The sequence below is a fragment of the Perca fluviatilis genome, chromosome 15, assembly GCF_010015445.1.
Source record: "Perca fluviatilis chromosome 15, GENO_Pfluv_1.0, whole genome shotgun sequence".
Lineage (NCBI taxonomy): Eukaryota > Metazoa > Chordata > Actinopteri > Perciformes > Percidae > Perca > Perca fluviatilis.
In genome coordinates, this window is record NC_053126.1 from 11,081,256 (window position 1) to 11,105,149 (window position 23,894).

General features: G+C 40.3%; 3 protein-coding genes across 8 annotated transcripts in view; 1 reads left to right on the top strand and 2 right to left on the bottom strand.

The window, feature by feature from the left end:
* Window positions 1-463: 463 nt before the first annotated feature.
* LOC120574485 (zona pellucida sperm-binding protein 3-like) lies at window positions 464-3,318 on the bottom strand. The gene is made up of 10 exons (XM_039824816.1): window positions 2,857-3,318; window positions 2,663-2,778; window positions 2,463-2,566; window positions 2,218-2,392; window positions 1,672-1,789; window positions 1,506-1,588; window positions 1,246-1,415; window positions 965-1,123; window positions 755-847; window positions 464-678 (listed from the first exon to the last, which is right to left on the bottom strand). Exons 1-10 carry the CDS (start codon window positions 3,292-3,294, stop codon window positions 482-484), a joined length of 1,653 nt encoding a protein of 550 aa, XP_039680750.1. The 5' UTR covers window positions 3,295-3,318; the 3' UTR covers window positions 464-481.
* Window positions 3,319-6,950: 3,632 nt separating this feature from the next.
* LOC120574489 lies at window positions 6,951-10,891 on the top strand. The gene is made up of 4 exons (XM_039824828.1): window positions 6,951-7,087; window positions 7,943-8,296; window positions 8,396-8,502; window positions 10,301-10,891. The coding sequence occupies exons 1-4, from the start codon at window positions 6,961-6,963 to the stop codon at window positions 10,511-10,513; spliced, it is 801 nt and encodes a 266-aa protein (XP_039680762.1). The 5' UTR covers window positions 6,951-6,960; the 3' UTR covers window positions 10,514-10,891.
* Window positions 10,892-17,060: 6,169 nt separating this feature from the next.
* tnrc6c1 (trinucleotide repeat containing adaptor 6C1) overlaps window positions 17,061-23,894 on the bottom strand; it is a 39,213-nt gene continuing 32,379 nt past the window's right edge. For 3 of the 6 annotated variants that reach the window (XM_039824827.1, XM_039824823.1, XM_039824821.1), the window contains 13 exons: window positions 23,501-23,719; window positions 22,745-22,894; window positions 22,300-22,419; window positions 21,982-22,065; window positions 21,526-21,766; window positions 21,200-21,364; window positions 20,778-20,954; window positions 20,124-20,273; window positions 19,617-19,727; window positions 19,004-19,219; window positions 18,258-18,331; window positions 18,016-18,155; window positions 17,061-17,929 (listed from right to left, as the gene is read on the bottom strand). In XM_039824827.1, coding sequence (XP_039680761.1) covers window positions 17,539-17,929; window positions 18,016-18,155; window positions 18,258-18,331; window positions 19,004-19,219; window positions 19,617-19,727; window positions 20,124-20,273; window positions 20,778-20,954; window positions 21,200-21,364; window positions 21,526-21,766; window positions 21,982-22,065; window positions 22,300-22,419; window positions 22,745-22,894; window positions 23,501-23,719 — 2,238 coding nt within the window. In that variant the 3' untranslated portion in view covers window positions 17,061-17,538. The remainder of the gene's footprint in view (window positions 17,930-18,015; window positions 18,156-18,257; window positions 18,332-19,003; window positions 19,220-19,616; window positions 19,728-20,123; window positions 20,274-20,777; window positions 20,955-21,199; window positions 21,365-21,525; window positions 21,767-21,981; window positions 22,066-22,299; window positions 22,420-22,744; window positions 22,895-23,500; window positions 23,720-23,894) is intronic. The other 3 variants (XM_039824822.1, XM_039824826.1, XM_039824824.1) reach the window with 3 other exon arrangements.

Below are 23,894 nucleotides of genomic sequence, written 5' to 3' on the forward strand. Positions count from 1 at the left end.
AGTGATTAATGTAGGTAGATGTGTACATAAATATACTAATTGTAAGCAATACCTTCTTTGTTTACCCTATGGAAAAGTGAAGTCCTTGGCACATAAAAAGGCATGCCCTGAGAAAATTTGTGGGACCCCTTTTTCACATACAAGAACTAGACTTTCCAGATGTTCTTGAATGATCAGGTATTTTAGCACCATTTCAATTGTGGGTGACAACTTCTAGTATGCATTTGTAAGTCCTTAGTCTTAGTACCATTTTGTTTGTAGTAAGTGTCCCGTCTTGGTTTTGTAGCGTTTCGATCTTGTCACTGCACCATCCCTATTGTACTGATCCTGGGGAAGATACTGTCCTCTGGAAAATATTAATTTGATTTTTTTGGTCAGTTATGAGCTAATCCTCTTGTGCATTGCAGGAAAAAAAAATAAAAAAATTAACAGCACCATTTAAAAAAAATAATTCCAAAACAAATTGTTTTTAAATTGTTTATTATCTTTTTGGGTCTGTAATGGTAGATTCTGCTGCAGTTGCATTCAACAGGTCGGTGGTAGCCAGAGAAAACTGAGCAGTTGGGCTGACATCATCGAGGGCTGTTGTGTTATTGTCCAGCGCTGCTTCCTTTGATTTCAGGTGGACCTCGGGGGATGCTTTTTCTAGAGGAGCAAAAGCTTTCTCAGCATCTCCATCTGTAATTAGAGAAACCATGTTTTTAAAAAAATGTGCATGCCAAAGGGTCATTTTTAGAAACGTTTCACATTTTACCTTTTAGATCTTCATTCTGCTCAGAACTAAGAGTCTTAACCACCACCACCTGGTCTGGTGTAGATTGTGAACCAGGAAGCAGTCCCTTCTGATCTAGGATCGAAATACAATTTAGCATGGAGATCTTTGTTGAGCAGAAAATTCTTAAATGGACAATCATTAGGGCCTAAAAAGGATCTAAAGTCTAATGATTTGGAGTTTAACTCTTACCAACTCTGTCATTTGTTCCACTTCTCCACTGACTGCCGTACAGTGCAAGTCTGCTGATTTTATTAAGAACTGAAGGAACCTCTTCCACAGGTATAGGTCCACTTATTTGCCTGGTTGGCAAGACCATCATCGGACCAACTCTCGCCTCCTGTTCCCACACTGCATAACAAGCATTATACATCTTAACAAGTCCAAAAACCATTTGTGAAGCCGGAAATCTAAAAAGGTGAAAAACATCTGCTGCCAAGAAACCCATTTTTCATTCTACAAGAAACCCCAACCTGTATTGGTCTTCATTGCACTCCTCCATAAGGGTTCAGTTTCATCCACAGTCCCAAACCCACGAGGACCAAACTTGGCTGGGCTGCTGGGCTTACTGGGGGTTTGGCCAACTTCGTTTTGGCTTTGACAATACCCACATAAGTAGTTATTACCATCAGCTGACCTCCATCTGAAAAGGACAAGAGAACATTCAGCACACATTTCTGCATTTACTCATTTTGTGTGTAATTTGACACATTTCAGATTGGATCTCACTTGCCTTCCATTTACAAAAGTGCACGCCTTATTTAGTGCCTCTGCATCAAATACTGGTACAGCATTAATGTGACAGGTGATGTAGAGCTGTAAAGAAAAGGGAAAAAATAAAGTGTGGGAAACAAACATATGTAATCACAAGTTAACCATTTTCATAAGTAGAGCCTCACCTCTCCTCTGTCCTCATTATGAAACCTAAAGGCATCAACAACCAATTGGAGCTTGTTGTCCTGTGTCCTGGTTAAGAACTGGGACCTTGAACCTGGAAGCTGGGAGTCAACCAAGCACCTATGAAGAGAGGGGGGGGTGGGGGAAAGTACCAACAGTGTTAAAGTGCAAAACTACATTGGCACTCAATGGACAGTAAAAACACCCACAATGCAACTCGATTAACAGTTTAGGTTTGAAATTTGGGTGGGTGATGCCAAGTTTGAAATTTGGGTGGGTGATGCTAGTAGCGGCCAATCTTTAAGCCAAAATGCGGTTATTTTAACTAAATGCACAATTAAGTTACATGCATTTTACTACACAATTATGTCAAAAGTACTTTTTAGAAGAAAAAAAAAAAAAAACCTTCCTTCCAATTCCACACTACCAGATTTCTCATTTTCAGAACCAAACTGACTCACAACACAAGTGACATCACTTATCAGGCTCCCTTCTGGAGCCACAAAGAGTTTCTCTTTAAAATTTAACATCAAGTTGAAAGTGCGTACCCATTTTCAATGAAGACGTATCTGGGAACGGAGTATATGTCTGGGGAAAGTGTGGCCACACAGCTGCTCAGAAACACTCGGAGCCCCACGTGATGTCCCACTCTGACTGAGGCTTCAATGCCAATGGGCTCACCGAGGTAAAACACGTTAGAACTTCTTTCATATAGCCAGTCATCTGCACAAAAGTAACAACCTAGTGAGCACAAGTAAGCCAAAACCCATCACGAGAAATGAATGAAACCCACTTGTCATAATTCTCAGGTCAAACTGCAAAGTTTCCACTGCAGATAGGGTAGACGTGAAGGGGATCCAGACAGGTGTAAGTGAAGAACTGGACAAACTGTACTTCCTAAAAAAAAAAAAAAACCCCAAAAAAACCCAAGCAATTAAAAAGTGGGACATTGTCCAAAGATCTTTAAAGATGAGCTTTAGCTTTAAAATAGACCTTTCATAATGACACTCAATTGGAATTACAGCCTCATCCATTCGAACCACCCCCGCTGAAGAGGCCACAGGAGAGTATATGAGGAGGTTTGTGAAGACCAGAGAGTCATCGGTCATCTGTGGAGAGTACATGGGTTTAGAACTAGAAATCAACGTAGGCTATAACAAATGTCTGCGGAAATAAATTAAATTTACCCAGTGCTTGGTGCCACAGTCCACAAGTCCAACACGGATTCTGTATTCATCTAATGAAGACGCTGTAGCTCGGCAGTAATCATTGTACTTCACTCCAAGGCGCAACTCATCCACATTAACAGGAGCTCCAATACCAAACAGGTCAGCTTTGATAACAATCTCCAACGAGTCTGGATGGCAGGTCACTCTCACAGTATTCACCTGCTGTCGTTCTTCAAGTGGAGACTTTTGTTGCTCAGTGTGTTTGGAGCTCCCTGTGATCTGAGGTGTTTGAAGTAAAGGATCTCTCGGTTTGGGTGCTAAAGCAAAAGATGACCCAACACAGAGTCCAACTAGGAGACTAACCCAAAAATACAAGGCCTCCATAAATGCCACTGAAAACAGCAAATTAGTGCAGAATGTAAGCGCTCCTCCTGTCTGACCCACTAGAAAGCACATCAGTCTGAGCAGAAGAGCATTTTAATCAGAGAAGCACCGCACACCTGTGTCTGTCCAATCATCCACTAATGAGCTTACAATTGGATACACACCCTCTGAGACTCAGGACAAAAGTCTGGTGAAGTTGAGGGGGATTTCACCAGGTACATCAGTTTAAAAATTCACACATATTGGCTTCATTGCTTGTTAAAATGCTTCAAAAAACATAAAGAAATGTAATATAGAAATGCAGCCATGCAGTTCAAACATAAAGACCAAATGGAAAATGCTTCAACATAATTTACACTTTACACAATCACTTGCACAGTGCACATAATTGATGTTCCCATATGTTGTCCAATAATTCCATTATATTTTGTAATTTTAGCGTGACTGATTCATTTTCCTGGCCCAAACAAAATACCCAGCAGTCATTTGCTTCTCTGTTCTTTACAAGTTCCAGTTTGGCATGAACATCTTTAACACAAGTGTGAGCAAAAACAATTACAGATTATCACCTAAATACATTTTCTTATGTTATCTTTTATTTGAAATACATTGGTATCAATGTATCATAAAAAACAGTTTTGGTTCTGTGAACTATAATATAGGCTCCATCTGTATTTATTTGACTGTATAAATTGCAGTTTGCATTCACATCTGAAATGGAAAAAGTCATAGTAAAGAATGTTAAAAAAGGTCATAGTATAGTATGTTGAAAAAATTCCTAGTATAACATGATGAAAAAAGTGATAAAAAAGTCATAGTACGTCGAAAAAAGGGTTAAAAAGTCATGTATAAAAAAAATCAGAATATAGTATATCAAAAAAGTCATAATATAGTATGTCCAAAAAAGTCATAGTATAGAATGTTAAAAAGAATCATAATATAGTATATCAAAAAAAGTCATAGTATAGTATGTTAAAAAGAATCATAATATAGTATATCAAAAAAAGTCATAGTATAGTATGTCGAACAAAGTCATAGTACGTTATGTCCAAAAAAGTGATCACAAACTCATAGCATAGTATGTCTCAAAAAGTGATAAAAGTCGGGCGCCTGGGTAACTCACCTGGTAGATCAGGCGCCCATATGTAGAAACCTCTACTCCTCAACGCAGCAGCCGCAGGTTTGACTCTGACCTGCGGCCCTTTGCTACATGTCATTCCCCCTCTTTCTCCCCTTTCATGTCTTCAGCTGTCCAATGTAAATAAAGGCCTGAAATGCCCCCCAAAAGTGATAAAAAAGTCATAGTATAGTATGTCTCAAAAAGTGATAAAAAAGCTATGGTGAAGTATGTCGAAAAATGTGACAAAAAAGTCATAGTATAGTATATCGAAACAAATCATGGCATAGTATGTTGAAAAAATTGACAAAAAAGTAATCTTTAATGTGACTATTATTGCCACTGTTCATCACACCCCAACCGGCACCGTCAGACACCGCCTACCAAGAGCCCGGGTCTGTCCAAGGTTTCTCCCTAAAAGGACTTTGTCTTCGCCACTAAATGCTTGCTCTTGGGGGAATTACTGGAATTGTTGGGTCTTTGTAAATTATAGAGTATGGTCTAGACCTACTCTATCTGTAAAGTGTCCTGAGATAACTCTTGTTATGATTTGATACTATAAATAAAATTGAATTGAATTGTATATAGAAAAAGTCATGGTATAGTATGTCAAAAAAGTGATAAAGTCATGGTATAGTAAGTTGAAAAAGTCATAGTATAGCATGTCGAAAAAAGTGATAAAAATTAATAGTATGTATGTAGTAAAAAGTCATAGTATAGTAGGCTATGTGTCAAAAGAAAAATCATAGTATGGTATGTCAAAAAAACCTCAAGAAAAGGGCCAGCCTGGACTGGGTATCGAACCTGGTTCTGAGTCTGCAGTGATTACTTGCAGATTGCCTGTTGTCAGCAGCGTTAACAAATGTCAAAAAAAGTCATTAAAAAGTCAAAGTATGATATGTCGAAAAGAGTCATAATATTGTATCTCGAAAATAACGTCATGAAAAGGGCCAGCTTGGACTGGGAATTGAACCTGGGTCAGAGTTTGCTGTGACTACTTGCTGGTTTGCTGTTGGAGCAGTGCTATACGCTCTGCCACCAAAGTATTTATGTCAGAAACAGTCAAAGCTTAGTATGTTGAGGAAATTCATAGTATAATACGTTAAAAAAAAAAAATCTTAATATAGTATATCGAAAAAGGTCATTGTATAGTATGTCTCAAAAAGTGCTAACAAACTCATAGTATACTATGTCTCAAAAAGTGATAAAAGTCATAATATAGTATGTCTCAAAAAGTGACAAAAAAGTTATAGTATAGTATATAGAAAACAGTCATAGTATAGTAACTTGAAAAAAGTCATAGTATAATATGTCGAAAAAAGTGCCAAAAAACTCATAGTATAGTAGGTCTCAAAAATTAAAAAAGCCATGGTATGGTATATAGAAAACAGTCATGGTATAGTATGTCTCAAAAATTTATTAAAATTAATAGTCTGTATGTAGAAAGTCATAGTATAATATGTCGAAAAAGTCAAAGTATAGAATGTTAAAAAAAATCACAATATAGTATATTGGAAAAAGTCATAGTCATATGTCGAAAATGTCATAGTATGTTATGTCTCAAAAAGTGCTAAAGGTCATAGTATAGTATGTCTCAAAAAGTGCTAAAGGTCATAGTATAGTATGTCTCAAAAAGTGATAAAATAGCCATGGTATAGTATGTCGAAAAAATTTCATAGTATGGTATGTCGAAAAAATGTGATAAAGTTATAGTATAGCATGTCGAAATTTTTTTATAAAAAAGTCATGGTATGGTATGTCGAAAAAAGTTATAATATTGTATGTCGAAAGAAAGTGATAAACTCCTGGTATAGAATAACGAAAAAAAGTCATAGTATAGCATGTTGGAAAAAGTGATAAAAAAATGAATAGTATTTAATATGTCGAAAAAGGTCATAGTATAGAATGTTGAAAAAAGTTTGGTCGAAAAAAGTCATAATATTGTATGTCGAAAAAAACGTCATGAAATGGGCCAGCATCGACTGTTTAGTTTAGTAATTTATTTGAATGGTTTTTGTAGCTGACAGTATGCAGAAGTAGTAGGCGACTGGAAATTGTACAGAAGAATCGGATAACAATACTGTAAATGCTGCTGAATCAGCATTCACACAATAATCCCTCTGCTGCTGCTGACTGTCTGTCCTCCTTACTACCTCTGAACTGCACTTTCACACTGATCTTGTACACACCTGACATATCCTGTGATACAGCATGATATTCTTATATACTCTTTTCTTAATCGATAATATCAAAACGTGTTTGCTGGAGGCAGACAAAAGAGTTACAACTGAAATATTTTGCACAATTCAGTTCACTTAATCAGACTACGTAACAATTAGCACTCAATACAACATTATATTAAAGTCCTCTGGTGGTGGAATATTTTTATGTTATTTACAAATAATGGGAAAAAAAGCATTATTTTTTAAAATGTGTATACGTAAGGGTTGTGCACCCAGTGGCTTAAGGCTTTAAAGTCTGACTCTGATAAATATAAAAAAAATAAAAGTGTGTTCAAGACCAATGATAATATGATTACGTGGTTACAGCAGTTCTCGCTTTGAAGTCCTCTTCCTGCTTTGAGGTATAGAACAATAGTGAGGCTGTCCACAAAGTCTCACATGAGACTGAAGGAAACAGGAGGAGTACAACATGACTTAGCTTTGGTATTTCTTAGTGTGTTTATAACTGAAAAGGCCATGAAGACGAGCTTGGCATGTATTCTAATATTCATTCAGCTTTTTGAAGGTAAGAGGAATTCACATTTTAATTACACTTCTTTATCCTGACATTAACTTGTAACGTATATAGTATTTGTTTGAATTTACCGGGAGGTATATCAGACCACAGTTGTGTGTGGCTTTGGTTACAGCTACTCTGTGAGGCTGTACAGCTAAATGCAAACATCAGCATGCTGACTTGCTCACAATAATGCTAACATGCTGATGTTTGGCAGGTATAATATTAACCATGTTAACCATTATAGTTTAGCATGTTAACATTAGCTAATTAGCACTAAACAGTCTTGTATTTAAATTTAATTTAAATGTTGAGGTTGTATTTACAATCTTCACTAAATAATCATTAGTTTTGCTAGTATTAGTATTGGACAAAATTAGAAATGTGGTTTAGGTGATGCAGTCATTAGTATTGTCGCCACACAGCTTGAAGGTTCTGGGTTTTCCCCCTCGTCTGACTCAAGGCGGTTTGCATGTTCTCCCTATGTGCTAGAGAGAAAAGTCAGGGGATCAGGTTATTACAATACAACCATATGCACACACAATTTCATGGCAATCCATCCAATAGAAATGGACCAAAGTGGTGGACTGATCGACATATCACTCAAAACCACAATTGTGAACCTCAAGGTGTCGCTTTATTAAAAGTTAAGGGTCACCAAGGTCTGTAGGGTTCATCCTCTGGGGACCATGTACAAAATGTCCTTTCAATCCATTCAGTAGTTGTTGAGATATTTCAGTCTGAAGCATAGTGGTGGACTAACCAACACTGCCATCCATCGCTATGCTGCTAGCATGACTAAAGACGTTAACTGTGTATTTCTACTAAAACTTGAAATACGTTTTTTTTTTTTTTCTCTTCCAGCCTCCACAGAGTTGATCTTTAGGCAGCTGACGGAGAGCCAGTCACTGGAGCTCTCCTGTTCCCCTCGGCTGGAGCGTAGCAGCCTGACGGCCCTCCACCTGTACCACCGCAGTGCCCAGAGCCAGATCACCCTGCTGTCCATGGCCGAGGGCGGCGAGCTGAGGGTCGACCTGGAATACCGAGGGCGGCTGCAGATCTGTGGAGGTCTGGACTCCCTGCAGGTCAATGTGACCATGTCCCATTTACAGCGCAGTGACACGGGACTCTACATGTGGGAGCTGAGATACAGAGAGAACAGCTCTAATCAGATCATCTTCAGTGCTCAAAAGGTGTTCTTGTTGGTTGAAGGGACAGGTATGTGGTTCAAACACCTCACGATCCACTTTGCTGCAGTTAAATCCAGGTAACTCTGTGCAGATTTTGATTTTGTATTGGTGTGTGTTTGTGGTGCAGGGAGGTCATGCCAGTGCTCTCCCAGTTACCCTCCTCTGCTCTTGACCATCTTTACAGTAACAGGGCTTCTTCTACTCACACTCAGCTGGCTGGCCACAGAGAAATGTGTGAGTATCATGTCAACTAATATTTCACCGAGCGGGCTGCAGATTAGGTTTGTTATGTTGTGAAGCAACAGTTCTCCTGTGTTTGATAGTATTTCTGACTGACACACTAGCTTTTCAGGCAGCAACTGTTGTAACTTACAGACAGCAACGCAAGTAAGACATATTAAGTTTAATATCGATAAATGCAGTGGTTCCCAACCTGGGGTCCGGGCACCCCCAGGGGGGGTGGCAAAGATCACAGGGGGGGCTCAAGTCTTTATCTGGTTTGAGGTTGAGGTAAAAAAAAAACATATTTGCACGTTAAACAAATTATGATAATACACTAGAATATATAATGTATACAAAAGTCTGTATGAAAACTATATGTTTTGTTGTATCCTCATTTTTTAGGCTGAGCCTATTTTATGAATGAAACATGGCGGAGAAACGTAACAGTGCTGATAACTGCTCTGTATTAAAAAAGAAAGTAAGGCTCTATCTCGAGAGTTACCTCAACTTTGGTTTTTTGGGGGGGGGGATGGGTGGGCTCAGCTTTTCTTAGACATGAGTAGGGGGGGCGCCAAGGGAAAAAGATTGGGAACCACTGGATTAATGTGTCAGCTTGAATAGAGGCCTGACAAACATCTGTTTGAGTGAGTTTTCAAGGCAAGTAATGCAAAAAAAAGGACTGATAATTATTGCTGAAATTGTTGGTGGACGACTCATAACATATGTGGCATTATGTCAAGTGGCATAGGGAAATATCTCCACATCAATATGAAACATCCAAAAGGAAAAATAGTAATCACATGTGGACCCCCAACATTACTAACCGACAGTGTGATATGTGTTAACTGTAACAAACTACAGCCTCAAAAATGACCATCAACATCAGTCAAAACATCTTGTAGTCCAAAAAAAACCCCTTAGGCTTCACTTAATCAGTGTTTATTGCAGGGATTTTGGGTTGTAAAGTGTTCATATTATTCTGTCTACTCCCTCTATTGGGCGTTATTCTGCTGAGTGGGCCTCAACAAGTCTTACCTTTGCTGTTCAGTGTACTGTATATCTTACTATTACTTAGAACAGGGGTGTAAAATCACCAGCTGGGTACCAGATGCGCCCAAAAGACATGTTTAGAATTTATAGTTACATCCCAGCCCACAAATAATTTTTCCTTTTTCTCATTTTGGTTTTTTGTTGGTCATTCATTTTAGAGTAATCATTAAGTTGCAGAATTGGGAGAACCAAAAGAAAGGTTAACTTGGAACACAGACAAAAGATTTTTTTTTTTTTTCAGTTTAAAGTAATTGCGTTTGTTTCTCATCTGAAAGGAGAAAGTTGTCGTGTGCAGGAATACAATCTCAGTGGTATTACTCTATTAAACATGCACAAAGATCAAGAGAAAGCTAATTTGCGACTATTTATTAATCATTTACAGTGAGTGATTTCTAAAGCAAAGATGCCAAAAATGATCTGGTTCCAGCTTACAGTGATCTTACTGTTTGAATAACTAAATGATGATAAACTGAATATCTTTTGGTTTTTTTCTTTAAAGGAACTAGTTCCCTTGGACTCTGGGAAGGCGTAATAGAGCTTTTTTTCACAATTTCCTGACATTTTATAAACTACAAGATTAATCGATTGAAAAGCAGGATTTACGGATTAACATCTAAATTGAAAATAACAAATACAAACTGGAACTTGAGAACTTAAGCATACACATGCAACGAGTAAATATTAAGGGCAAACACTAATTAATAATCCATACATAACATAAATTGATTTCTAAATAACAGAAAAAAATACTGTGTTGTAGGTGAAGGCGAGGAATCATCACAGACCACAACCTCCGGTTCCTATATATGAGGAAATGACCAGGAAGCAGCAGAGTGCCGGAATCCACCAAAATAACCCAGAGGCCCCATCACACCTGGAGGAAGTCAACTTCCCTGTGTACGCTAACTCCAACATCCGACAACCACAGGAAAACTATTACGCCTGTCCCAGACAGCTCGCCCTCAGAGCCTGACGTGACTTCTGGCAACATTCACAGGAAGACACCAGCTTTACTGCAGCAATATGAGACCGAGAGCCGACTTCTCATCCAGGAATTAAAAAAGATTGGTGGAAAAAAAGCCACAGAGACAAACACCAAATGGCACATTTTTAACAGCCAAGAAAAAAACCGCTATTTTATTAATATTGAAAGAAGCTCCATAGTTCATGAAAACATTTGTTTCGGTGCATGTCATGTAACAATCACATTCTATGAGGAGAAAGATATACAGAGAAAAAAAAAAAAAAACATTACAAGCCACTGACTTTTCATAAATCTCAGTACATACATTTTTACTTAATATTTCCAAAACAAAAAGGCAAAAAAAAAAAAAAAAGAGAAAAGAAAAAAGCAGCCCTAATCACATAACACCCACCCCACCCTAAAAAAAACATAACTGAGAAAAAAAAAAAATACCTTGAGGGTGACAGGCTAGAATCCCACAGTGCTAAAGAGTGAGACGCTCATTGGTTTTAGGAATACACAGCATGGCGATGTAGCGCTAGGTCAATCTGAAGAAGGGGAAGGAAGCTGGAGGCGGAGGGCTTTACATCAATCACCCCTCCACCCGCCTCCACCCCCTTATAAACCCAAACAAATAAAAAACACATTGGATCCCAAAAACCCCTGCATTAGATCAGCCACTTAGAAGTAGGCCATAAAATCCCCCATCTCCCCCCACCCCCCCAAAAAAACACTTGTGCATAGTTTCATGATCCTTTACAACCAGCTCATGTTTTACAAACATCCTCCAAAATGTGAAAAATGTTCCACAAAAGTCTGATTTATCTTCTAATCATACCCGCTGTGGGAGAATGAGAGAGAGAAAGAGAGACAGAGGAAAGAAAGAGTAATGCACAATGTTCCTGATTCAGTCAGGACGGGACCTCATTAAGAAAACACAATAAAGATTCAAACATACAGCATTTTGCATGTTATTCACTGTCTTTCTTTTTTTAACAATCAAAATCATTGACCTTTTTTGTTATTAAATGTAAAGCAATTTTAATATATAGATTTATATATAAAGCACTCATTTTTCATTTAAAGTCCATTATTTGGTTATGTAACTGCTACGGATTTAGAAACAAAAGGTATTTTCTCTTCTTCTGAAATCCATAACTTTCAGTGCTTAGAATTGTTTCTTTTAAATCATCCTCTTTTTTTTTTTTTACTCATAATCATAAAAATGTACATTAAAATGGCGTGGAGTTGGTACTCTGGAACCCTGGCCTTCCTGAGACAAGATCCACTTTTCCGTGTGTGTGCAAGATAGTGAGCAATTATGTCTTTTTTTCTTTTCTTTTTTTCTTATATATAAAGGAAAAATATATATAATCAACACAAAACGTACAGGCTTCAGATAGTCCATGAACTCAACATTAACACAGAACAAAGAAGGTTAAACAGAACAAGACAACACTGTTCAATCCCAGAGTTCTGAAAGTAGCACAATATATCTTCATTCTTTAAAGTGTTGTGTGTGTTGTTTTTTTAATGGAAGCATTTTGTCTTTTTTTTTTTTTTTTTTTTCCCCAACATTCCCATGGTTTAATTCCTTTGTGTTGCTGATTTAGTTTTGAACTCCAGAAAAAAACAAAGTGTTTGTAAACCATCAGTGGCCTTGCAGGAAAACAAATGATAATGATTGAATGGAACATAAGTGAAAACAGAACGAAAGCTAACAAACCAAAAAGGTAGGCACCGCTGAAGTGAGCCGTAGAAGCCAAGGCTCAGTCTGATGTCTCGTCCTTCACTCTCTCCGTTGCTCAGATTTTGGAAAGCTGAAGTCCTTCTACCCCAATCTATGGCCACAGGTCTGCAAAATACTTTTTTTGCGGCATTTGTTTTATACATGTGATTTTTTTTTTCCTTCAGTTTTCTTTTTTTTTTTTTTTTTTTTCACAGGTTTATAGTCCGAAAAATGGTGCAATACTCAAATATGATCCATACTTTCTTGGATTATTCCACAATAGAAGCCACTAAGGTAGATAAACATTACATTTTAAAAACACACTTATTTTAGTCCTTGAGTAAACATTTACACATGAACTGTCCCCGTCTCCCCTCAGTACTTGTATCATGTTGTTTGTTTAGCTGGATGAGGGGTGAGGCCGACACTCAGTGCAACGCTAGAGGCTAGTAACAATTAACATCACAATATATTTTTTGACAAGCAAAACAACAGAAAAACAAATCAACAACAAAAGTATACTAAATTGAAAAGAAACAAGGCGGATTTTTTTTCCCCGCTGTAATCACGAGCTCTCGTTCATATTTTCACCTTACACACTAAACATTCATTCATACAACATACAGTACAAGCAGCCTTGTGCAAACACTCAAATACGACAGATGTAAATTTGCCTTTATATCGATCTTTGTTTTCAACAACACTCGTATTTCAAATTTAATTCACTCTGAACCGATGCTATCAAAAATCTCTGAAGTGTATGAATGAGACAAAAAACCACTACAAAAAGTGTTCACATTACATTATTGGCGCTTCTTTTGATTCAAGTATTTGTTTTCATTATTTTGTATTACTCTGATATGTTTATGATCTTGCCTTCTGGGAAATATAATGTTGAGGAGGATACACAGGGCCAAAGCTAGGGCGGGGTTAGGGGGGGCTTAGGCTAAGTGGAAAACAGAGAGATCTAGCCATAAACACACATACAACCATTATGTACTATTGGTTGTATACTGTATATGAACTAGCATGTGCATATTCAACCCAGGCCTTTGTTTTTATTTTTTTAAAAGAGTGATTTGCTAATTCAACTCTTTTTGGGGCCCCCCAGACCCCTGTCTGATCCATGATTGAGAAGCATATTTTTGCTCGAGCTCCAGTTGCCTTTGAGTCCGTGCGACTTTAAAAAAAAATAAAAAAATAAAAAAAGGGAGAGCGTCTGATTTCCAACACTAGACAGGTAGATAAGAGTGCAGGCGAGGGGTGTGGGACGGGGCGGGGCTCTCAGTGCTGGTGCTGCGCCAAAAAAAAAAAAAAAAATCCAGGGCACATCTGAGACTCGACCTCCGTCCCAGTAACCCATCCTCCCACTCTATTCGACTCCCCACTTCCAACGCCAGTTGCTTGATTCAAGTCCAGTGTGGAGTAAATGCAGGTTTTCAGGAACAAACAAACACACAAACAGACAACACAGGCAATAGTGATTGTTTTGTTGAATGATGGGAGTCTAAAGCGACTCTGGAAGAGTGCAAATCCCTTACGTTTTAAGACTTGGTACCAAAACTTGAGGTGCGTCTCTATTTCTGCAGATAACGTCGGGGAACTGCTTGGACCCTGACCTCAAAGCCAGATAAGCAGAAATGACCTGTTGTATTTATGCCAGCGCGGCCTTCCGGTTGGAGGTCCAAAATGAACCACCTGGATACAGCTTCCCCACATGTGACCCGGAGAGCGAGCCCAGACGGGGTGAGAAGGCGACAGCTTGCAGAGAAACAGAACACAGGCATCTCAGCCTTGGAGTGCACAGCTAAACAGACTTTTTTTTTTTTTTGTAGTTTCTAGTTTTTGCAAAAACCTTGATGATAAAGAAAAAGATGTTTTTGGTTTGAAAGAGATGTACCCGATGTGACCCATAAACACCAACAACAACCCCCCCCCCCCACCCCATTTCCACAGCCAGGTTCTCCACTAAATTTCCAGTCTACTGTTGGTGAAAGACCAGCACCAATCATCTGTCCTGCCCGTCTACTCCTCAAGCCTCCTACAACTGGAGCTTGTGGTGTACGCCCCTGCAGCAATAATAAAAAAAAAACAAAAAAAACTAAGTATCATCACACTAAAGTTAAATTAGGATATGGCAAGGTGGAAGTAGATATTTGCAGATCAGTTGGCACAAGACTGAAGAGGTTACTCTTTACTCTGTTTGCCAACCACTAGTGCCTCCAGCAGGTCATTTAGTGTTATCTAGTAGCTCTGTCCACACAGTGGGAGACTAAACCATTGAAGAGGCTCTTTCAGTGTCCCTTACATTTTATCCAGGGGTTTCAAGGGAAGCTGCCTGGTAATAAAGGTTAAGAGAAAAGTGAAGATTGGCAGATGTGGGTGGGGGAATGGCTGTGATTTTCTAGATGGCTGTGAACGAACACATCCTTGTCTTTGCATAGAAATGGAAGGCTGTTATCAGTTGAGGTGGTTCTAAGTGTAACTGAGTGCTCCCAGAGTTAAACATAAAGCACCAGTGTGAGTGAGGCCCATCAACACTAAAGGATGTGTGTGTTATGAGACAACATCGAGTGGAGGTGCTCCAGGATGGGCAGAGGAAGTTGGCTCACTATCCTGGAGAACCTTTGACTACACAACTTTTTCTCCAGCAAGCAAGCAACAAGATCTCCCCCCACCAGGCTTTTCTACTGACATCTGCAGTGTTTCGTATGGCCTTGCTGACAGCTGAGGCGTACCTCTACACTACACACTGCTTGTGCCTCAGAGGCAGTGGGAGGGGCAGGAGAGAAGCTGAACACTGCATAAAGACCAATATTAAAAAGCCATGAAATCATCATCAGAAAACAATCATTATCTATATCATCAATGATAACAGCAACAATATCAGAAAACTCCATGACAACAATCAAATAAAAATGCACACTGGCAATTCCAAAAGTGAAACCAAGAAAAAAAAAAAAAAAAAACATCAAACGCCCCCATCTCTGGCTAAAGTGATCCTTGCAGGAGAGCGACAAAGAGGGAGTTGGAGGTTGCTGAGGACAGACTCTGGCGCAGCAGTAGTAGTAAATTTAATACAGGGGGGCCAGTTCTGAAAGAGCTGCTCTTGGCCTGCAGGCCAGGGGTGGAAGAGGAGGGAAGCCAGTCTGTAGGGATCCGCAGGGAGGCAGCGAGCGAGGGGGGCGGGGAGGGAGTTAGAGGGCTGCTGCAGAGCACTCTGCAGCAGGCAGGCACTCAGTGGCCACACTATCACACAGGTTGGCAGGACCTCCAATAGAAAGAAGACAAAAAAAAAAAAAAAAGGACAAAGAAGATGGCGATCCTCCCTGCTGGATCCAGTAGAACATAAACACGTTGAGTGTTTCCAGACACCAAGGCTAAAGATTTCAAAGTATGCAATGTAACAGTGATATTTACTTTGATAAAGAGGGTGAGTGCTTTAAGGTGCCACACCCATCATCAGTTGAGTTAGTTCTTTCTTTGCATTTCCCTTCACTTTGCTACCATGTTTGACATCCTTCCTGGTCCCACCGACTTGAGGGAAGAAGGATTGAAAGAAAGAAAAAAAAAAAATCTTCACATCCATGTCAAGTTAAAAAATAAGTATACAGAGAAGCCACTAAGCAGATTGCTTTTTAGTCTTTGTTTTTTAAGTTTTTATTTGCCAGTGTTGCTTCACTTTTCTTCTATTCGTTGGCATTAAGGGTATAACGAGCTGCGACGCTCCTGCTAAGTGCTATGATAGACCACCTATTCAAAAAATCTTTGCTTCAAACTTTTCTACCAACGCAAATTTGGGCAAAAAGAAAAAAAGGTCATCTGGGTAAAAAGGAAAACATTTTGGTTTGATGCCTTCTCCCCACACACACACACACACACACACACACACACACACACACACTGAAACACACACACCCGTCCCTCCCTCTCCCCCAAAACTAGTCACTGGCGTAAGTGTGGAGAGTAGGCTGGCTGAAGAAGTGCTTTGTGGGTACGTCCTTGTGTCTTGGACAGAAGGTGGTTGAAGACCAGCTTGCTCCTCTCCTTAGATCACACACTCATGGGGTGGGAGATGAAGAGTAGTAGTGGCAGTTTTAGGGTGGGGGGGATGTAGGGTAGATAGCGTTTTTGCAGTTCACTCATTCCTTACAGTCTCCTCTCTTTCTGTGAGAGGTCATAGTAGGGTGCTTGGACGGTAGAGTCTGTGGCTTATATTGCACTTCACTTGAAATGGTGGAAACACAGACCAGTGGGAAACATTTACGACTTGAGGTTTTCCACATCAGTGAGAGTGTCCGAGACCAAACTGCGAGTTGCCCGCAGATGAGTTGAGGTGCATTGAAGGGTTTGTTTTTACAGCTCCTTAATAATAGCAGTGGTTCATTTTGTCATCTATCACGTCCATAACTGTACATGTGACGACCCCCAAATCTTTCCCCCCACTAGGTAAGATTGACATACACATTTGAATAATATAATTTCCTAGCTTTGTTTGCAATGGTTTAAGAAGAAAAAAACTAAACAAAAAACACTACAAAAATAAATGGCTTGAACACGGCGAATAGAGTTGCATCATTCCCTTTGAGCATTGTGTGGGGAACTCAATCTGCTTGCAAAAATGCACTGAAGTTGTGAGCTGTGGTTGCTTACGTTGAGCCGCAGCATGTACTCTCCACTCAGGTTTTACTGGCTCAGAAATAAGGGTGTGCAAGTGTCCGTATGCTTCTTCACCAAGTACAGAGTGAGTGAGGATAGCAGGGCAGGAAAGAGGTTAAGGCTAATATTAGTGCTGAGAGAAACAAATGTTGAGTCTGGACCAGCTGAAAGTTTGACAACCACTCTGATTGAATTGTTTTACTTTGGGAATGATGCCTTTTCATGGATCTCTGAGGTGCAGTATGATTGCCTGAAAAGGCAGAGAGGGATTAAGCAAGTTTTAAGATGGCAGCTCATCGTGTCAGTTTGAACTAAACTACATGTTTCACACGGCGAGTTCCCAAAAGTTTATTTCTGTAAAAAGGTCTCTTTTTTTTCTTGAATGAAAGACTTCTTTCTGTAAAGTAAAGTAAAAGTTGAACACTGTGACCAAAATCTCTCACTGAGATTCACAAAAGAACTGCAACTGAAATGTCATTAAAAAACTAAAAAGGAGTAGAGGAGGTTGGCGAGGGTGAGCAGCGAGGATGTAGCCTCGCCCGCCTCTCGTCTCTCCTTGTCACCGTTACAGCCACACTGATTATCTCCACAATGATTTGCAAGATTTTGCTCCTACTGGTGTTTGTTAAGCCTGGGCTCTTCCGTCCTACATGGACTCCCCACTCAATAGGTCCCCAGGCAGCAGCGTATTGATTTGGGTGGGACTTCCCATGACCCGTCCCTCCTCTCCACTTGGGGGTCCCCACAGGCTGGAATACTGCTGCACACCACCCCACAGCAACTCTCCGCCTGTCTTTGCTCCACCTGTTCCCAGGCCACCGCTACTGCTGCTGCTGCCGTTGTTGTTGTTCCAGTGGGGTGAGTGACCGATGGGATGGGAGGCTCCGGACCCCGACCCACCCAGCCTTGTCGGATTGGTGCCTGGAGTGGCCTGCCAGCTGGTTGTTCCGCCAAGTGACTGGCCCTGTGCAAAGAAGCGGTTCACTTCCTCTTCCCCAGCAAACTCTGCTAGGATGGTGGTGTTCCCAAGAACGCACCTGGACGGAGATGACAGGAAAAACATTCATGAGCACTGGTTAAAACTTCTTAAAAATCAACCGAAGCAGTTAATTAAGAGACGTACATGTGCAGGGACTTCTGAGCCTTGGCAGCTTCATCCTTGGAGCTGTAGCGCACCACAGCGTTGCCCTGTGTCAGGTTGAGGTGGAATGTGATGAGGGGGCCATGTTGCATGCACAGTGTACGCAGAGTTGAACCGTCAATCTGGGACACAAGCAAGCACACAGAAAGACTTAGGCCATTAGTGGACAGATACAGTTAATTATCTGTGAGGCTAAGAGGAGGCAGCTGATTGTTAACTGGTACCTGTGGAGTGAGGTTCCTCAGAACCAGCCAGCTACTGGTCCTGGTGGAGCTGTCTGTACTCCATGTGGTTCCTGCTGTGTATAAGAGAGACACACAAAGATGCTTTTGCTTAACATGCTTATCTGAAACCAAAGTCAGTTACCTGAACTGAATGGGTGGTGTCGAATTCCACCCAGTGTCAGTTGACATCTGTTTAACCACAAGATCTTAAGTCGTTGTCAATCCTGCCTACACTGTTACTCTGTATCTTCATAATTGGCCTGTGGTTGTTTGCCACATCAAAGCACAGCTTGCGCTCATACTGCAACTTTACATACGAACACAATAATGGCTCCATAATCTGACCTTTAGACAACTCACATTTCATGACCGAAAGAAATGTCAAACATTGTGTATTAGCTATGCAGTATGTCAACTTTTTGTTTATGCCCAATATTTCCACATAAAGAATAAGAACACCTTATATGTCATATGTCTTTGCTGCCAAAAGGTGTGCAAAAATTCCTAATAGAATTGCAAGAATGTTTAATCCATTAATTAACTACAAATAAAACCAATAAACCAGTTTAATTGTCTTGTGTAATCAAGTAATTATTGTAAGAAATGTAGGCACTCTCAATTCAGGATTTATATGCTTTTTTAGTAAAATGATTTATCTATCATTACATTACATCCTAGGTACAATGTTTGTGATGGACGCATAAAAAAACTTGGCTTATATACTGTATATTCCACTATCAGACTACCTGAGGTGTAAGAGCTGCTCCAGCCTTGGGCCAGACCCAGGGAGTTGCCCCCCCAGGTTGAAGGCTTGGTGTTGGTGAGGCCAGGTGGGGGTCGGGAAGGGGCTGTGTTGCTGCTCCGGGGGCCCTGGGGGACCTTCCACAGCTCATGGGACAGAGAGCCCTGGTTGTGAGAAATGGGGCCTGGAGACCAAGTAGATTTCATCTCTGACAGTTTACCTGAATGGAAAAGAGTAAGGGAAAGGTTGGTCTGCAGAACCAAGTGACTGAAAGACAACTACTCCCACAGGAGGGAGTCCTGTAGAGAATAAATGGACTTAAAAGTTATTAAATATTTGTCCAAAGGACAGCACTTCCCATGCCACACACAAGGAAGAAGGAGATACACTAACACCACAGGGGAAATATGCACTGCATGAGAGGCAGAGTTGACAGGGAGAGAGTTCAAAAGAGGATTATATTTAATCAGGAGCTTGAATGGAAAGGAGAGATGTGGTTCTCTAATGAGTGGTTGAGGCACTGGTTCTTATAATAACAGGAGGGAGAGGATAATGTTGATTTGCAGTGATTCAGCCACTGCAATGTGGGGGGAGAAGGTTATGGATAAACCATGTACCTGCATCGTCCGTCTCCGGGGACGACAGACTGAACGAGCTAGTGTAGGCACTGACTGGCCAATCAGTGGAGGGAGGCAGAGCCTCGTTCTGAGATGAAGTGGGAGAGGAGCCTAAGCCGATGCCATCAACACAAACAAATAGACAAACACAAACAAATAAGGAAAAAAAATAGCAGAAAGAGAAAATGGAGTAAAGGAAAAATGCACTACAAATGATGATAGTAAGCCTATACTGTAAAGAAGATAAGAGTATAAACTGGTAAATGACAATGGTCATAAAAACAGTCAAAAGTAGGAAAATGAAGAACAAAAGAATAAGAAGCAGGCTCTCTGGTGGCAGCAACTGCCCGCAAGTATCAGACAATTTCAGTGGACTTAAAACATAGGGATACAGCTTGTTTTATAAAGAAATATTCAGGACCACTACACAAAAATGTCTTACTTAGTATCTCACTGAGACAAGTTTTCAGCCCTTTCAGCTCGAAAACTCTGTAAACCTGCTCTCACCTCCACTCCTGTCCCTTAGCAGGTAGCGGTTGACATCTTGGATATTGGTGTTGATAGTGGGCCCGCTGGGGACACTGCCTGGGGTCACATTAGGGTCGGTCTCAGGGTCAATATTCTGAAGACCCTTCCAGGGCACACCGGGGCAGAACTCTGAAAATTAAAATGTTTGCAAATGTTGTTTTTGTTCCTACAATAGCATTATATTAAACATTATCTACTAATTATCTAATATCTGTATTAACTAACTGCTACCATTTAGTTGCTAAAGTTTAACTAGGTGGTTAGTATATTTTAATTGTTTCTAGATGAAGTGATAATAGTATATGTGTAATTATGTACTGTATATCCCATATTTCAGTAATGCAAAAGTGATTTGAAAAGTGTTCCAGTATGAAATTAATGAAAAGTGCTCTGTTAAGATTTGTCTTTTGCTTGCCAGTTCTCCGATTTCGGACAAAGTAAATCAATAACCGTGTCATTCACATAGTTGAAAAATTCTACACAGAGCGAGGAATACAGCAGAGCTATTTGAATACACAAGTAGCTGGCAACATGGCTAACTCGATGAAACAAACTGGTTGACAGTGATCAACATCCTGCTGCATACGGCAAACTGACAAACCATCAATAGAGAGTACTTAAAGTGTTCCTAACCTGGTGGCCAGTTGATATTGGTCCCATTGGCCATCTTTTCATTGCTGCTCTTGCCCTGTCCCCAGCTGTCTTGGGTGACAAGGGGGCTGGTAGGAGACTCTGAGCTGGACATCATGTTGTAGGGGCTGTAAGAGTCCTCCAGCTGAGGGGGCTTACCAGGGAGGCCCAGGTTGGCACCTGAGAAAAGGGAAATTAAAACAATATTATTGAAATGTGGGACAAGTTTGGTACTTTTTTCAATGAAAAACATAGTCTGCATCTGGTCCTTGGTGTAAAAGCAGCTCAGTGTGAACTCAACTCAACTTGTATTGAGGTTTAATTTAGAAAAAGGAAGACCTTGCTATTGTTGTTAATGATCCTTCATCATAAATATAAACTTTGCATCAGGTGGGGGCTTCTCAGGATGCCCTTTCTTTTCTCACCATGCTTGCCCAGGTTGGGCTCTAGAGGAGAGGAGCTTCCAGAGAGGCTTTCCATGGAGTTGGGATGCGTCCACTGCGACAGGCGTGATTGAGGCTGGGGGGGTTCCTTCATAGACAGACTTCCCACCTCCATGCAGTTTACATTCATGTTTGGATTCAGTCCAGCTGAGGAGACAAAGAGATGTTACTACACAAGCGCTAGAGGTTTAGCGCAGTGTTACCTATTATCCGTTAAAAGAGAAAGGTAAATAGCTGGCTCAACCGTGACCAAGAAAATGATAGCTCATAAAAAATAAATAAAAAGGAGGTAGGTAAATGGCACTCACAGAGAGAGTAGGGACTGTAAGTGTTGGGAGATGGCTGCGGCTCTTTGGTCTGCAGGTCAGGGAGGCCTGGAGCCTGGGGGTGACCTGGAAATGAATCCAGGGTGGATTTGGACCCTCCATGATGCAGGCCCGAGTGGGAGGGGGGCGGCTGCTGTTGCTGCTGTTTCATCAGCAGGGCCTGGGCCAGCTGACGCTGGTGCTGTTGGATCTGCTGCTGCATGTTATTGATTGTACGTGCAACCTGGGATGACATCAGAATGAAGACCTATTTAGGATCTATAATGTGCAGGTGTTACACATAACTGAAATAAACATTGGCCTGGAATGTCTTCAATCAATCAGCTTTATTTAGGTAAAATAGTTATAACTCAGTAAATGTAAGATTTTTCAGTGATCAGAGTGAGTAATAAGAGAACAGGAAACAAGGGGAAACTTAAGGTTAAGAGGGAAACGTACTTGCTGCTCTTGTTGTCGAATGGGGCCAGAAACGTTGCGCTGCGCCTGCAACATCTGCTGCTGAATTTGTAAACGCTGGTATGCCTGTGTATCAGGTAGAAGCATGGTTTCAATGTCAAAAGATGTTATGTGTCTATATATCCAGTAATAACTCAATAGTAAACAAAAGAAATAAAAATAACATGCAATACAATTGATCTATATGTACACAAAACATATAGTATGTATTTGCACTTTATAGATATTTGCCATGTGCGCTCTACTGCAGGTAATTGTATCTAATAAAACGTAAAGCAGACATGGCTAAATGAGACTCACCAGTTGCAGCTGGTAAAGTTGATTCAGAAGGGTCATATGTTGAGGGTTTATTGGTGAGGTTAAAAGTGCAGGATTCAGACCAATGTTTTTTGCTGCAAACTGTAAGAGCTGTGCTTGAACCTGTGGGCAAAGTAAAACACATTAAAAACAATTTGTTAGCCCAATTAAAATGTAAAACAGACCATCTGTTTGTGTTTGGTGCATACACTGTCTATGTAAACATGAAGTTCTATATCAGCTTGTAGTATCAAGGTCCAGAAAGCAAAAATAATCTGCTCCTTTATTGATATATACACAAGTTCAAATAGGTCTAAACGGATGTATAACAAATAAAAAAAATACTTCACTGCATTCATTAAAATGCTTTGTCTAGTACTGTGTTTGTATAGTAAGTGAGAAATGAGGCCACGTGTGTGTGCTTATCTATATATGTGTGTGTATATACCTGAGGGGAGAGAAACTGAGGCACTTGAGCCCGTAGACTAGGCTGAGAGGAACTGAGAGGCGGCACTGACGGGTGAGGAGGCGGCTGCGGATGCTGCATGGCCCGGGCTTGTACTGCTCCACCACTGCCAAACATTCCACTCTGCATCTGCTAGACAAACAAAGAGTCAACAGAAATGATCAACAGAGTGCCAGCATGTCCTTAAAAAGTCTTGAAATCATAATGATGTAGATTTATCTGTTTGAAATGTCTTAAATATTTTATCTCAAGTTGCAACAGACAAATTCAGCTCATGTCACAAAATGACAATGCAAGGTAAGTGATCAATATCGTATAAAAGCAGTTGTAGTAAAAAATATGATGCCCAAAACAACGTCATTTTTTGCAAAGTGCAGGGGGGTTGAGAGGTTTAGACATTGTTGATTTGGCATTTCCTGTGCACCAAGAATACATCCCCCCTTACCAACAACAAAATGACAATGATACTTTAGGAATTTAAGGCACATTCAAAATGTCTAATTTGTTTGGGGATAGGAGACTATTATCTGTTAAACACCAACTTAACCTTCTTTGATAAAGGGTTAAAATTGATGATTTACTTTTAATTTGGAACCTCTTTTTATCAATTGCTTTTCCCAGGGATACCATTCAAACACCCCAGTAGAATTTTTTTCTACACCACATATGATGCTAAACAGCATTAAAATTAAAAATTATTTAATGCACAGTTATTTTTTATATAAATGTAAGACTTACCTTATCCATGAAGGGCAAGCGGGGATCTGACGAGGGGTCTTTGGAAAGAAGCGGAGGCCGAGGGCAGCTCATGGGCTTGTTGATGAGCCCGTTGTTGTAGTCGTGGCCGGCAATCCCCATCCCCCGTTTGTCCATCTCTGTCTTCTTCTCGAGCAGGGCACTCATGGCCTGGTCTAGGCTCATGTTGTTGCTCTTCAAAGCCTCCTCTGCTGGATCCCTCTGAAATTTACCAGAGCCCCGGATGATGTCTTCAAATGTCAAGTTTTGTCCAACCAACCAATAATTCACAACCCAAAGATATTCTAAATTAAACTAGCAGTAAATATTCACATTTGAGACATGGGAACCAGTGAAATTAGCTATGTTTTCAAACAAAAGTGACTCAAAACGATAA

Coding starts and splice junctions, on each gene's coding strand:
- LOC120574485 (XM_039824816.1), bottom strand. CDS start 3,294: ATGTGCTTTCTAGTGGGTCAGACAGGAGGAGCGCTTACATTCTGCACT. Junction 2,779..2,856: donor ACTGTGGCACCAAGCACTGG/GTAAATTTAATT, acceptor TACTCTCCACAG/ATGACCGATGACTCTCTGGT. Junction 1,124..1,245: donor TGCAATGAAGACCAATACAG/GTTGGGGTTTCT, acceptor CTTGTTATGCAG/TGTGGGAACAGGAGGCGAGA.
- LOC120574489 (XM_039824828.1), top strand. CDS start 6,961: ATGAGACTGAAGGAAACAGGAGGAGTACAACATGACTTAGCTTTGGTA. Junction 8,297..8,395: donor CTTGTTGGTTGAAGGGACAG/GTATGTGGTTCA, acceptor TTTGTGGTGCAG/GGAGGTCATGCCAGTGCTCT. Junction 8,503..10,300: donor GGCTGGCCACAGAGAAATGT/GTGAGTATCATG, acceptor ACTGTGTTGTAG/GTGAAGGCGAGGAATCATCA.